At 40.6% G+C, this 16445-nt stretch overlaps 1 protein-coding gene across 1 annotated transcript in view; it reads left to right on the top strand.

Moving 5' to 3' along the window:
* Positions 1–447: 447 nt before the first annotated feature.
* Positions 448–16445, top strand: part of slco3a1 (solute carrier organic anion transporter family, member 3A1) — a 48881-nt gene continuing 32883 nt past the window's right edge. The window contains exons 1-2 of the mRNA XM_034686696.1: positions 448–1227; positions 9025–9481. Of these exons, the coding sequence (XP_034542587.1) occupies positions 1069–1227; positions 9025–9481 (616 nt within the window). The 5' untranslated portion in view covers positions 448–1068. The remainder of the gene's footprint in view (positions 1228–9024; positions 9482–16445) is intronic.

The raw sequence follows: 16445 nt of genomic DNA, 5'->3' as shown, positions 1-16445 counted from the left end.
CAACTTTACCTTCTTCATTATTATAATAATATAATTACACTCGATAAGACTCATGATGGCAAAAAAAACAACAGCTGTTTTTGTAGAAAGATGGTTCATTAAATGTGAACATCTTCAGAATGCACTTTTACTTTTTTTGCACTAAAACAAAGGGACAAAATTAGAGTTTTCATTATTTACAGGTTATTATGTTATGATTTTACTGGTCCGGCCCACTTCAAATCAACTTGGGCTGTATGTGGCCCCTGAACTGAAATGAGTTTGACGCCCCTGCTCTAAAGTGATCTCCACTTGCAGCCCTGAGACGTTTTATAGACATACTGAGTTTATTATCCCGGTAGATTTATTGTGAAGAAATTACGCCTCAGAAAATAGGCAGTGAGTCACTTTAAACCAGCACCACACACACAAACACACAAATGAGGGGCCCCTCAGGACTACTGTAGTGATTTTTCAAGTGATTCTGCAAGTTGTGCAGACTTGTGAAGCTGCTGCACAGCGCCTCCTGGGCCGTATATGTGCTCACAGAGGAGGAGGAGGGTCGCGGGGAGAGAGAGGTGGGAGCAGAGACAGGGAGCAGTCATAGCGCGCAAAGGACCGTGACAGTCCGGAGCGGCAGGAGTTAGAGGAGCAGGAGGAGGAGAGGAAGAAAAGGACTGAAAGCAGACTCCTCTACCTGCAGCTGGAACCAAAAAAAACCTCCGCTACGGAAACATGCGATGTGACAGAGATTTGCCCGCCCGTGCTTCACTTGTGCCTTTGCGAACACCTTCAGGGAGTTCACATGTTGACGCGCGTCGACGAGGAGGTCATGTTTAGGCTCAGACGAGTGGCAGAGCCTCGCGGAGTTTGGATGTGTGTTTCCTAGCTTTTGTCCAATGTAAGAAGACGTCTTTTTTTCTGAAGCGGGAGAAAACAGCGACAAGAGGAGCACCGCGAATGTAGTCTACAGGGAAAGCGAAACACTGTACCAGCCAGTGTCTTCCTGTGGTCATCCTCCTCCTGTGTGTCTGTGAGTGTGTATGTGTTTGTGTTTCTCAGTGTGTGTGGAGCTAAAGTAAAGGGAGGATGCAGGTGAAGAAGCACCGGGACTCGGACCAGAGCGGCGGGGACATGCTGGAGCGAGACGGCCCTCGTAAAAACTCCTCGTGCTTCTCAAATATCAAGATATTCCTGATATCGGAATGCGCGCTCATGTTGGCTCAGGGGACCGTCGGAGCATACCTGGTGAGTGCAACAAAAGCCGAACTCATGCAGGACTCACTCACACAATGCCTGCACTGAGACATCAGACCCTCCTGCTACTGTAGGTCAGATTTGAGCCGTGTGTTATTCAGTACTTCGCTTTGTATATGGGGTTTCGTGCAGCTTTGCACACTTTGGATCAGATAATAACTCAACAGAGCGATGGAAGGACAGAAAAAAACGTATGGATAGCAAAACTCAGTCTGCAGGACCCTTTTCAATGTTGCTGTAATGTCTCCATGTTTGTTATAGCTCTGTCAAACTATCCTGTAGTTGTGTAATGTTATGTCTAAATTATCTGTAGTGTGTCAGACTGAGCACATCATTAATCACCCATCTAGCAGTAACCCAAGGGTTTTCTTCAAGCACTGCTCAGCATTAATAATTATAGTCTTATTATTTTAAATAGAGTAGTAATTAGCTTATTTTATCCAAAATGCCACTCAAGGTCAACCCCCCTCAAATCCAGATTATGTTGAAGTTTTACTCATGCTTTCACTTTTACTATTGCTCACAATCATAGCCATTTCTTTAAGAGCTACAAATAACACCTTTAAAAAGTCTTCTCATTCTGTAAAAGCTCAAAATGTGTATTTCCAAAACGCATTTGCAATGACAACATAAAAAAAACAGGGAAATCTCAACTCCCACAGTGTATCTAATATAGACTTTGTGGCACAAAAATCCCTGAGGGGCTCTGAAATATTCCTCAAAGTGTCCCAGAGGAGTCCCACAGCCTCAGGCATCCACTCTGAACATTCAGTTTTGACATTAGCAATGTTTATTCTCCAGGAATCACATAGCTCACTCGCAAATAATAGACTAAAGCCCTGAATGCCTTGGCCATATTAGGAGTGGAACATCTTATCTACTCTGTTCGAGGACCTGCTGAGCATCAAGCATCCCGCTGCTCAGTTAGTTTGGATGATGAGGTCACTCCTCCTCTTTATTTCTGATAAAGCAGACATGGTTCTGCTTTTTTTCATGTCATGGACACCTGTTTAGACTGTTCAAACAATAAACCCCACGTGAGGCCAGGGAATCGTCGACTTACACAAACACATGAAGCTTTTTGACCTGCTTCCGTGCGTCAACACGGCACGGCTAATTTCCATGGGCAGCTCATTAGATACCTGCTACAGCCACAATCTGCTCCACCTACATGAGCCGCTGCGATATCTCTGATTGGTTGATGGAGCTTAAGAGCGTTAGCTGGCAGTGAAGGGACAAAACTCACCTATCATCATGGTGCCCTCGCTTTGTGTGAGCTGCTTATAGCACAAGACACTTAGCCACATTGTCCTGATTTAGCAGCCTGACTGCAGGGTACAGACAGTCAGCCTGCACAGATACCACAGATTTCACTTCTCTTTGTTAGCTGGTTTATTGAGAGGTTATCTGAATTGTCATGCCTTCCCTTTGCTTATTATTCAGATACTGTGTTTATTCTAGTAGTGAATAAATGGCCTCATGTGGTTACATATTAGCATTCATTGTGAAGAATTTCATCAGTGATTCTTTTCAGTTGTACATTACTTAGTCTAATTGACATTAAGACTCCAGTTAATGTGTATTTTCATTATTGATTCATCTTGTGATAATTCCCATTACTTTTTAGATAATTTTAGTTTAAATAAATTAAATAAGGATAATGATAAACATTTACTTATTCTTATATCTTGAGTTGACATCTCCTTATGTCTTTTTGTCTCTAGCCAAAACACTAAAACTCAAAATAATATGTGATAGAGAAGCAGCAAACTAACACAATAACCTGAAATCTTAGGGCGTTATCTAGCTCTCGACTGAAATGATACAAAAATATACCTATATTCAAATAGTTCCCCATGTTTCTGTTTCTCAACTGAATCATCTGATCTTTTCAACTTTAATATTCATAGATTTAAATCCAATAACTGAAAAACTGGAGTAAACAAGAGTACTCAATAGAGTCCATTGTTAACGGCTTATACATTAATCCATTTATATGACTGTAACACATTTTTGTGAAGTCCGTTTTTGTCAGGTTTAGTTTGGTTGTCTGACGTAAAATATAAAGTCTTTATTTAGTTTGTATTTGACAGTATCAGTATGAACATTAGTTGTTGTTTGGTGCGTAATATGTGCAGTAACCAACTTGGAATTGCCATATTTTACCAGGTTTACTGATTTCAGAGCCACTGGTTCATATAAAGTTGGTCTGGTCAGGTTTAGATTTCTCAACCTTACTGATAACAAAGCAGCATTTTGCATTTTGAACATTTTGTTTTGGTGTGTTTAACAAATATGCAAACAGGCTGCACAGACAAGAATCCTGTCACTCCCTTTTTTGACTGACTCCCTCCTTACAGCGCCACTCCCATCCGATTTGAATCATATGAGCTCTTCTATATTTTCAGCCCTGGAAGCTTCTCTTGGTGGCTTTGTTGAATGCAGCACCTCAGGGTCTAAGCTCTGTTGACTGAATAACATCTCCCTGAGAAAATTAATTCTGACACTCTGAGCTCAAGCTGTGAAGTGCATCTAACACCTTAACCTGAACAGTGTTTGTCTCAGCTGAACAAACCTGTCAGACTGAACTCACACTGAATCAGATAGAGAGATAGAGAGAGAGAGAGAGAGAGAGAGAGAGAGAGTAGAGAGAGAGTAAAGAGGAGCAACAAGCCAAGATTGATGAAGAGAATATGTGTATGATTTTAAAACCATATCAAAAATTTGTGGCAACTCAGTAATAGAGCGCTCTTATTTGTTGATTTAGTCCTTTAATCAGTCATGAATAAGAATTTAGTTAAGATGTCAGATGATTCTGTTTTAATTTAGGATGATACATAAATAAAAATCAAATACCATATCCATCAGGGTATTTATTTTTGGTGTGTCGCCTCAGGCTTTTAAGTAAAAGGTGCTCAGGTGTTTCCATTAATAGAGTATCTGATGTGAGGTGCCTTTAGAGGAGTGATGAAAGTTAGAAACTCTAAATTGAAAACTGCTCTTTTAAAGCCAGTCGGTTTGTTGTTGAGGATCTTATATATTTAAAATCTACAGCATTGCATGTGATGCATTTATTTCGCACACAGATGCTTAAAATAAAAAATAAATATGTATATATGTATGAAGTTCACTCATGCTCAAACTTAAAAAATATAGAACAAACAGATAAAGGTGTTAAACGGTTAAAACACACCTTGTGCACACAGTAAATAGACGTAGCACCTTTAAGACATCATTAAATAATGATTTAGAATAGTTTTTTCGAGCCTTTGGCTAACGTTCGCTCATCCTTCAGCTGGTTACACTTCATAAAATCAGATTATAAAATGTTTGGAAGTAGCTGAGGTTTCAAGAATGAACAGCTGCTGTGCCGTCTCAGCACTTTCACGTCAGAGCTGAACCTTAGTGAATGCTAGCATTGAGCTGCTTCACCCTGCCTGCTGATTGTACAGACACTGTCAGTGCATCCTGATAGAGAGTCTGTGAAAGTTTGGATTCCTCATACTCAGAAAACACTGCTTCTCCTGTTAGCTGATTGGATGTCACACAACGTGACAAGGTTTGTTTTGTTGCTGTGCAACAGATTAAACATTTCCACAGTTAGAGTACATGTGGCTGTGACCAGCACGCTCTGCACTCGATTTTTCCCATATAATTTATTCTGGGTGTAATCCTCCTGGAGGGCGGCCTTTTTGTGGAAAAAGACAAAATTGTTGAACTGGGAGACAAGGGTTTAACTCCAGCAGGGAGTATTTTTCACTGATGAGCGAAGGCAGGAGCCGTCAGTCACTGTGTCACTCAGACCTCCTGGGACAGGATGGGATGTGATTGGACTGGATGAAGGATTGGCTGGCTCTGCTACACTTTGTTGCGGTCTATCTTTCTGTGTACAGCTGAAGCTACAGTGTCGGCAGGACAGGTTGGCTTTGTTTCTAAGAACTGGATGAGACCACGCTGTGATCAGATCCCAGCCAGGCGGAGCCAGCCAGGCGTCCAGTGAGTTCACATTTGTGAGAAAAAGCCAGCCAAGGGGCAGAGACGTCATGACTCACTCTGGAGTTTTTCTATCCACTCAACTTTGGCAAAGCGCTCCAGCACAAACTGCTCCCACCAATCATCTTCCCTATGCTTTGATGTGGAGTGAAGGAGTCACTGCAGTGTGTTCGGAGCAGCTGCAAGAAAAACCTGCTGTCATTTCAGCTTCATAAAAGCCGCACTCGACAGGCTCTGTAATAACACAGCAAACAAACCTGTACCATGTTTGTTCTTGTTGGCAGTGACATCTTCTTATCTTTTTTGGTGTTGTTTTTTTTAAATCTATTGTCACTGGAAGGTGTAAAGGGAGCAGTGATGAAAGCAGAGGATGAATCAGGTTTATAAATGTCTGGATCACACTTCTACAATCATAAAATATTCATAACAGGTGACGATACAAGCTGGAGGGTTCAGGGCTGCAGGAGACACAGGAGTATAATAGTATGAAAGCTAGAGTTGGTAGTCATGGAAAACTAGCATGAATTTGAATGTAGCATTTCCTCAGGACTCTGTCTAACCCATAGACTGTATAAAATATGGACATAGTATCCGTGACGTCATCCATCTGTTCCTGAGCACTGTTTTGAAGTCAATTGACGGCGGCAGCCATATTGGAAATGCGGAACTCAAAGAGCCGGAATTTTAGCCTCCTAGCCAACAGCTATGTGTTCCCGACTGGGAGTCAAGTCAGTCATGTCCTTATTTGAGCAAAAGTAGTAATCTTAATATCTTCTGAAACGTCGCATTAGAAAGAAATTAACCCCCGTTTCTTGAACCAGGCTGTAAACATGTTTATTAATGCTGCAAAGATCGTCCTTTTTGAATTGGGGTCTATGTGGTTTCCGGTTTTTCTGCAGCCAGCCTCAAGCAGATTCTCGGTGAACTGCAGTTTATAACACTTCTGCATGGGCTTCATAGTTTGAGACCAGAGGTTGCCACTTGGTCTAACCCTTCCCCTCGGAGCTCCTCCAAAACGACGCCCACGCTCACATGCAGAAGCGCCACTGATTCGCGACCATATGATCGTGACTGATTCAAGACCGGTCCTCAGCACATCGTTTGTGTTTTGCACTACGTCAACTCATATCTCACTCAGCGGTAAGAAAACACCAAAACGTTATCATAGTGAAAGTTAAAAACACAAACAAACATGAAATGTATGCGCAGGAGGCGGGCAGAACGGCAGGACGGGATATGATTGGTTTCATAATTTGGCTCCTGATGGCAGGGATTGGTTGGTGTTTTCCCAGGTTTACTCCCCCTGTAGATAGCGGCTTTTTTCGCTCTTTTTTAAGAACACATTATGTAATGATTGCCATTGGGACATAAAGATAATTTTAACCAGTATAACAAAAAGTGTATCTAAATCTGACTACCAACCCCAGCTTTAAGTAAATTAGCTTTAAACTGTAAAACTATGGCAAACCCTGTTGAAGTCAAATGTATGATAAAATTCAAGTGCAATTACATAAAACATACTTGTGATTCCTCATTTGGCCCTCAAGCACGAAGCATAACCCTCCCCCCGTTTAGAAACATCTTGATCCAAATCCTCTGTATACATTAAATTGCAATGATGGAACACTGGATGGGAAATTTTTCCACAAGTTTATTCATGTTGAGATGAACTCACTTTCCGCAGAAAGGGATGTTTGTGTTGGCAGGATCCTTTTTTTGGACTTCAATCAAAAGTCTTAAACAGAGCCAGCTGGGAAATGGAAAATTGTGATGCCCTTTCAAGGATGCTTCGGTACGGACCTGAAAATAGCTTCAATAACTTTTAAAATGTGACGCTGTGGTTCTCATGGCACACAGAGACTGTTCCCACATTGAACGGGCAGACACAACCACTTTCTGCTTAACAACAGGTTCAAGAAATAGCTTTACTTTAAAACAAAGACATGATGAACTTGTTGAACTTTTTCTCTTACAATATTTAATCTCCCACCACTAACAGTTAAATAATAATATGAACAACTCATTTACATGTGGGATGTTACTTGTAGGATCTTATGGTTGTGTGGATGACAGCTGGTGAAAGAAGAAGAAGCCATAGTTCTATAAAACTATGGATGTGAAATTTTGCCTTGCTGGCTAATCAGAAACAGAAGCCTGTTTCCAGGGAACAGCCTCAGTGCGGGGCATCTGAACAGCTTGTTATTCAGGATATTCCACTGGAAAGGCAAAGCATGAGTGATGCTAAAAACATTCAGGATTTCTCTTGGGGAGTTTCCAAAACAATTAAATGATGACTCTGTTTACATCTGGTGTGATCAAGGTACGTCAACTAATGATATGTGATCTAAGGGCTTCAAATTCAAAACTGCTCTCATAAGGCGTTACCGTTGAATTTAGACTGCTCGGATGTTGTAGAGCTGCCCAGTTAATTACAATTTCATCATCATAGTGATATGAGTATTAACAATAAAGAAATCACAAGTTTAAATATACTGCAGTGAATTAGACAAGTAGCATTATAAAAAACAGATATGTCTCTTACTCTGCATGTGTTATTTTACCTGTCGGATGAAGATCTGGGTGTAATGACCATGCTTTCACACCATTTTAATACCGTCAGATGAAGCTAACCTAGCTGTCAGCTACCCTCAGATTAACTAGGGCTAGGTTCTTCGTTAAAAATGATAATAATAACACTTAGGGATTTATTCAGTATTCAGGAGGGACATGTTGCAAACAGTTTTTTGTACGCAATCAAAACAGCAGTGAGTTCAAACTTTTTAATTCAATTAAATTTGCTTTATTGGCATGAGCAAAGACATGTTGTTGCCAAAGCACATAAAATGTATACACATACATTACATATATATTCATTACATATTATATTCATTACATATATATTCATTACATATTATATATATTCAATATTTTATACGCATTAATGAACGATGGTGTCACCCATACAGCATATCTCAATTTCCTCACTTGATGCGGTATGCTCATAAAACCTTCACCTAAAATCATATATCAAACTTTTTATCTATCGCACTCTCTTACCATAATATTGAAAAAATTTATCACACATTGCATATTTTTCTTATATCATGCAGACTTCATATTTTCCTAAATTTTAATATTCAACTTAGTCAGGTGAACTTGCCCTGTCATGTAAAATATTTCCATGATTTTACAAGTCTGGCTCAGCTGCTGCCCCTGCTAGCATCATAACAGTCTGCAGCCAGACCCCTCTTGATAGCTTTTGCTTGGTTTACCTAAGCTAGTGCAGTGAGGCATAGTCACGTTTGATCTTGCTGGACAGTTTTTTCTTAAGAGTATTGTGTAATTGTGTGAATTGTTATTACACCTGGCTGTTATCTTAACCTGTAATGATTGTCCTAGACCCTCTCATTTCCAGGACTTCTCATCCTTGTTAAGTCTAATGTACAAATTATAGAATTCCCTCCATTTACAACTTTTTTACAATATCATTCCCAGGTCTGGGATACAGCCACTGATATGTCAAGCTGTTTCCATGACCTGACTGTAGTCTGCTTATATGAACTCTTACCTCTGTGTCTCTCACTGCCTCAGTGGCTATTTGTGGCATTCCTTTTAGTATCAATATTTAATATTCTACAATACTTGTGTGCATATAAGAGCTTCTTAATAAAATGCTAACCCGTTGTCACCAAGACGTGAGGCCGCTCAGTGTTAATCAAATGCCCCAAATCCCCATATCCTTGTTTTGTATCTGAGCTTCATTTTGACGATTTTACATTCTTCTCTTTATTTCAGGTGAGCGTGCTGACCACCCTGGAGCGGCGGTTTAACTTGCAGAGTGCTGACGTTGGAGTGATCGCCAGCAGCTTCGAGATAGGCAACCTGGCCTTGATTCTGTTTGTCAGCTACTTCGGGGCAAAAGCACACCGACCCCGTCTGATCGGCTGTGGGGGCATTGTCATGGCGCTAGGGGCTCTTCTCTCAGCCCTGCCTGAGTTTCTGACTAATCAGTATGAGATAAGGGACATGTGGAGGACTGACGTAGGTCGGGATGTTTGCTCTAACATCAGCAGCAGGGACGCTCAAACGGCTGAGGATGATTTGTGCGCCAACAAGGCCAACACCAACATGATGTACCTGCTACTCATTGGGGCCCAAGTCCTGCTGGGGATTGGAGCCACACCAGTGCAGCCCCTCGGAGTTTCATACATTGATGATCACGTGAAGAAGAAAGACTCTTCTCTCTATATAGGTAAGTCGTATTCAACGCTATGAACAAATGTAAATAAGTCAAGAGTGTGTCCAGTCTGTTTAAAAAGAACCACTTGAAGGGATATGAGGGTCTTTAGCTGGATCCAATAAGAGTTTAAGATAAGCAGTGTTCACAGAAACAGATGATTATCAGCCTGGAAAATTAAAAAACCTACTTACTGGAGCACATTAATTTACCAAGGCAGCTGAAACTGGTGCAGCAGAAAGTCAACTGTTTTTTCATCACCATCAGATATGATGTTTAGATAGGTTGAGTCATCACAGTTTAAACAGTATGCACGCGTGTGTGTGTCTGTGTGTGTGTGTGTGTGTGTGTGTGTGTGTGTGTGTGTGTGTGTGTGAGAGAGAGCTCTTCTGCTGCACACTGCCCAAGCACAGGCCTGCTCATGTGAGTGCCAGGTGAGCAGATCCTCAGCTTTTTAATCTCCATTATGGCGAACAGGCCAGCCATGGGTTAAACGTCTCTGCTTCACTCAATCCTCTCAAAGGCGATATGCTGCTGATGTGGCTCTTTGAGGTTTAAAGGTGCATTCAAAGTGCTTTCTGTGCAAACTTTTGAATACATAATGGCTGTTTAGGGATATATATTTGCTGCGATATGTACATTTTGCTGTTTTGGTATGTAAAAGGTAGATTTAGCACTGAGCTCGTTAAACCAGGGAGGATTTTCTCTTTGGATGTTGCTTTTTCAGTGAACCCCCAGTGAGCTAAGAAAGATAGCTTGTCATTAAATAAGACCAACAGAAATTAAAGAAATACTTTAAAGAGATTGACAGGAAAATGAATACCACTTTCTTGTTTGTATGGTAAATATGTACCTTGGGTAAACAGTAGGTTGGCTTTGCTTAGCAAAAAACTGGGAGAACAGTTAGCCAGACTCTGGCCCAAACTGCTAAATTCATAAACCAGCATTCTTAAACTCAGTCATAAACACTTTTAATCTTGTGTTTTAAATCTGTACAAAGTTGAAAAACACAGTACTATTTATCGGGCTGGAGCGTAGGGTTGCCAACTTTCTCACTACTAAAAACAGGTGCACGGTGCCATGGTGGTGTGAGCATGATGTGTGAATTCAGCGTATATTCATATTCTGATTCAACTGGAAATGCAGAAAGTGTGTATATTCCCTTTAATCCTTACTGTATCATTATGTAACCTCATATGAATAAATCTCAAAGAAACCACACTTTGGCTCTTTACATCAAAAAACAGGCAAAAGAAAAAGAAAAGTATGACTCACCAAGTTACTTTTTCCATGGATACTTTTTGCTGCTCTTGACTGACTCAAGCAGTCTTTTGTCCTTTTGCACAGCCAGAGAGAAGTCCTTACATGACAAGTCACAGTTTACAGATATTTGAAGTTTATTTTTGATCAGCTCTGTGCTGCATCTGTTTCTTGAGTCTGACCATTTAATGGCCATCAGAGAGAAAATCCTCTCCACACTTTTTTGCAGGATTTGGCGCATTTGAGGGGGTCTGTGATTGGATGACAGGCGGTGTGATTGGCACATTATCTGCCACTGCTGTTTGATCTAGGATCTGTAGAGCGCTGTCTGCTGTATTTACAAGAGTTAATAGTCAATATACGGGACAATTGACGTCTCGTATGAAACAAACCAATTTAGCCCAATATACGGGATGTATATAAACATATAAACATAGGAAATAGCTAGAAAAAGATAAGCTAAAATTAAAAAGAGTAAGCTCATAAAAATAATAAAATACAGTTTAAAATAGTTAAAAGTGAGTGTGTTCAGTCCTGAGGATGACAGACCTCAGCGTTGATTTTTTTTGGGGGGGGGGGGGCAGTGACCGGGTTAGGTCTGTGAAGGGGGCACTATGGGAAGAGGTGGCAAAACAGGGAGAGAGTTCAGCATCCTGACTGCTTGGTGGATCAAACTGTCCCTCAGTCTGCTGATTCTAGCACGGAGACTGCGTAATCTCCTTCCGGATGGCAACAGGCTGAAGATGTATCTCCTCCTTATCTTTTAGGCTCAAAAAAAACTTTTAGTGTGTCCTGAAAGTTTGAACCACTCCTCTAAAGTTGAATCAGTCATTTTGGTAATAGGGATAGAGAGGTTACCTGCTAACTACAGCAACATATCCATGTAATAAAATGTTTCCTTGTTTTGACATGAACCTGCCTATTTGCTCTCCAGACTGCCACATCAGCCTTTGATGGAGTGGATCAGATGTGTCTGCATGGTGTGTGCTGTTTGTTATCAGTTTGCAACAGAGACAATGACAGTGTGAATAGAGGATGAGTTCAGACTGACACACACCCTGCTCTCTGAGCAGCATGGTGTGTGACTGTCTTTTGTCACTCAAATACAGATGTGTCCTGCCAACAAAGGCAGCTCTGTAATCACAGGCACAATGCTGATTTCCTTAACGGTTTTTCCGTTTGTATTTATATGTCTGGAACATAAGTGTTTTTTTTTACGGAAAAACACCCCAAGCTTTGTTTAGAACAATGACCAGTCATAAAGGACTTTGACATTTTGGCACTGACTTTGTGATTTGTTAGCAGTTAGCGGTAAGTGAACTGTGAGTGATTTGAGATTTGGTTCTGTCCTTCTGTGATAAGCTGCGAGGAGAGTTGGAGGAAAAACAAGCGGTGAGCAGCAAGGAACAATGCGGTATTGAGTCGCTCTCAGCTGATCGTCCTAATCCGTCTGCTGCAGGCATGTCATGTGCCCCCAGCTGCATGAATGGAGCAGATTGTTTGAAACTCTGTGAGATTTCCTTTCACATACTGATAATGTATTTTCATTATTCACAAGTTTGCATCAACAAGTTAACATTGTTACAGCTGTGATGGAAATTTTTATTTCAGAACACTTGTTGCCAAAGAGTTGTATGCTAAGTTTCCTGTGGGTTTTGCAGTAGTTGTGCAGGCTTTGTCTTTGTTTAGAATTTGATATGCTTATTTCAGGTTCACCGTATGTAGAATAAGCCTCACAACAACACAACGTTATCTGATAATAGAACAAATGTTGCTTTATCATTGGATTTTCTAAACATAAAAGTTGATTGAGTACTACTCACTAGAAATCAGAATCAGAAATACATTATTAATCCCTGGGGGGGGTTTAAACACCTTTTGAGTCTGAGACCAGGAACTTGAACCTGACACGTATCTCTCCTAAGACCTCTGCTATGCGCAGCTCAACTGAGTAAAGTAAAACTTCCCCTGCTAATGCTGTGTGCTCATTTTCACACTCCCAGATTACAAGTGTGGGTATGTCTAGGAACTGTTTGCCATAATGATTCTTTCACAGCTTTGACTACTGAGACTTTTCCAGCCAGTCATAGACACGAAGGGTTTAAAGAAAAGTACAACTTCATGTTAGGAGGCTGTGTAAAACGTTGATAAGAATCTCATTTGATGGTTTGCAAATCATTTACGACGCAACGCATTGGAAAACACAGAGATTTTGCAATAGGATCAAATTTCTTCACTTACCGATGAGTACCAACTGGTATTATGACCTTTTCTCCAAACCTAGCAGAAAAAAAGTAACGTTTTTGACACCATTCAAACCAACAGCAGCTTTAAAGAGAAATGTGGTCTCGGTCTTGCCAGATATACGATTTCAGCAACAGTTCAGGTTCTCCTTTTGTCATATTTCTTGTTTCATGATATGCCAAATGTTTTTAATGGGTGACAAGTCAGGATTTCAAACAGTAGACTTTTCTACTACAGAGCCATGCTGTTGTTACATGTGCAAAATGTGGTTTGGCATTGTCTTGCTGGAGTATGTATCCCCCATACTATGCTGGCTATTAAATTGTGGACTGATTATATGCTGGGTGGTCCCTCCCATCTTTAGGATGATTTTGATGTCAAATTTTGATTCGCCAAAACCACAGACCAATTTCTACTTTGCCTCAGTCCATCTTAAATGGGCGAAGAGAAGTTACCAGCGTTTCTGAAATATTTTCATATATAGTTTCCTCTTTGTATGATAGAGTTTTAACCTGCATTTGAGCATGCAGCAAAAAACTGTGTTCACAGACAATAGTCTTTGGAACTGATTTTGAGCTCATGCAGTGATTTCCACTATAGAGTCATGTCTGTTTTTTAATGCAGTGCTACCTAAGGGCCTGAAGATCACAGCCACCCAGTATTATATTGCAACTTCGTCCCTTTTGTAGTGAACCTCTTCCCAGCTTTACTTCTGAGAGATCCAGCCACACTGAAATGCCCTTTTGGTACCCAGTCATCTTACTAACCTGTCTTAAATTAACCTAATTAGTTGTAAGATGTTCCTCAGGTGTATTTTTTTTGCATTGCACAACTTTTTCAGTTTTTCAACTTTTTTGAGACATGTTGCTGGCATCAAATTTAAAATGAGCATGTATTTGTCATAAAATAATGAAATATTTTAGTTTTAATAAATGTTGTCTTTGCACTACTTTCAATTAAATATAGGTTACGTGGTTTGAAAACCACCAAATTCTTTTTTAAACGTGTATTTGTATTTACATCACTGATTCTCTTGTTAAGCGAAACGAAAACATCATGATTGACCCGGATTCATGATAGAAGATATAACTGAAGCTGTGTTTTCTGCCTGTTGCTGTCGTCAGTGCAAATTTCCCCCTGAGATGTGTTGTTGTTAAAATTAGAGCCTGAACTCAATGGCCAGGTAAAAACGATGTGCCTTTGATGGAGGAAAGTCCCTCCCTTCAAGAGCGCGGCAGTGCAGGGAGAGCAGAGCCGAGAGGCCTGGAGACAAGCCATAATTACAGAGTGAGGCAGGAATGCCAACCAGCCAGCCATGAGGTGGGTCTGAGTGGGCCGGGCTGCACATACATACCACACAGGCCTGTGAAAAACAACTCCTCCAGAGGCTTCGACTGCCTGCTTTTACTGTGTTCACTGCAGCAGATGGAACATACTCCTGTTTAAACAGCTGTAAAAAAAAAAACTCAAGAAAACGTCTCTTTAAAGAGCTTTTTGTCCCTGTCTGGAGAAGGTATGTTCACTGTCAGTATCAAGACTTTTTAAGAGCGTTCACTGCGTGGTGCAAGTTCTTCTTAAAAGGAAATACTTGAATGTCGTCACCACCGCTGACAAAGTTTAAACACTGAGTCAAACATAAACACATGTATCTTATTGGATCATGTTTTGCTTCTCAAGTCTAGACGTAGGCACTGGGCTCTGGCCAAAGGAAATAAATATGATTGGACAGATTGCGTCAACAGGATCTCTATTCCCACTGCTCTCTGACCTTTCACTATCCACTGCTAATTCTGGCTCTTCCCACAGGACCCCCGCCTGCATAAATATACTGTACAGGACACACACAAGGCTTTAGAGCTTCTGTCACTGTCATACTGCACAAACTCCGCCCAGCTGCCGCTCCAGGTTCCAAAAGCTTTTAAACAGCTGAGTATTTCTTCATTAAACTATAATGTACAGTATGCAGTGCCTGTGGTACAGGACATGCATTGGTGCAGATGAAAGGATGGCATTAATGGTGGCCTTAAAGTCACACAGGTTTGGACATGTGGACGCTTCTTATTGCATTATGAATATAAGAAATGCATGATCCGATTCTGGAATGCTGATTGAGAGTACTTCTCTGCTTAAGCATCCGTACTCTATACCCTATGTAAGCTTCATGTGATGCTCACTGAAGCCATGTTAGCAGTTCTGTGACTAAACATAGGTACTGTGGTGCTTTAAGGTAAACGCTAATGTCAGCAAGCTACAGATGGCAATGCACATAATGTCTGCCATCTTTGCTACAGTTTATATTTAGCACTAAACTCAGATACACAGCAGACTATAAAGGCAGTGTTGTTAGATTTGCTTGCCCAAACCTTGCATTAGTTGTGTTGTTTCTCTTACAAAGTTTGCTTTAACCCAACAAAAGCAACCTGTTTTAAACACTTGTCCTTAAAGCAGCAGTAGTGTCTTTCCTAAAAATGAAGACACTACTAGTGTTGAAGTTTGGCTTCCTTTAAGAGCTACAAAACGAATATTCGCTTGGAAAAATGGCATAGTTAATGCCAGTGTTGCTCGCTAGTTAGCAAGTTAGCTGGGGCATATTGAACTAGGGGTGTGCGATATGAAAAATAAATCATATCACTATTTTTTCATTTAGATTATTCAGACTATTTTACAAGTAGTTTACCAGTAAAACAAACAACTTTACCTATTTAAAATCATAGCCTTAAACGGATAAAAGGATAAAAGATCATTTAAGAGAGGATGCTGTTCAAACACTTTTTTAATTTAGTTTAGCAATTTAGAAAACTTGTGCCAAGTACAATTAACATCAAACAGAAATATTGACATGTACAACTTCAAGTTCTTTTAGTCAGTCTTTTTCTTTTCTGAATTCAAAATGAAAAACAACTTAAACACAACATAGGTGCACACTCGCTGGGGGATCATGTCCTTTGCAAGATAAAACATTACTGCTTCAGTTACATCTTTACAGCGCTTACTTGTTTTCTCATACGGAGTGCCCTTATCAAATGCCAGTGACAAAGTTTTTTGTTTCGCCTGTGTGGATGGCGGCACGACACCGGTCTCCTCGCCTTTTGACTTTCTGCATGGTTGGGTGCTGTCTCTTTAGGTGGTTAAATAAGGTTAGTTGTGTTTCTTTCACTTTCATTAGCAGCCATGCTTTCTCTCACGTAGTTGGGGCAAAAGGGGAGGGGTGATAAACAAACCAAGATACTGCCTATAGTTCGCTCTGATTGGTTCATCCGTGTGTCTGTAGTGCTTACATGAAGCGGACTAACAAATGGTGTGATTCGGCAGAGAGAAAAACAACTTTGGATGAGGTTGTGCGTGGGCACACAGACTTAAGGCACAGAGACAGCAACGAGGGATAGAATATGCACTACAGCCGGTTCTACGATCTCTGTACTTTGGCAGATCGTCGTCACATTCTAATCCTTCACAATCTAAGATCGTCATATCA

This window comes from Notolabrus celidotus, chromosome 6, assembly GCF_009762535.1.
Source record: "Notolabrus celidotus isolate fNotCel1 chromosome 6, fNotCel1.pri, whole genome shotgun sequence".
Classification (NCBI taxonomy): domain Eukaryota; kingdom Metazoa; phylum Chordata; class Actinopteri; order Labriformes; family Labridae; genus Notolabrus; species Notolabrus celidotus.
The sequence above is the reverse complement of the archived record's forward strand: the minus strand, read 5'-3'. Positions and strand labels throughout refer to the sequence as shown.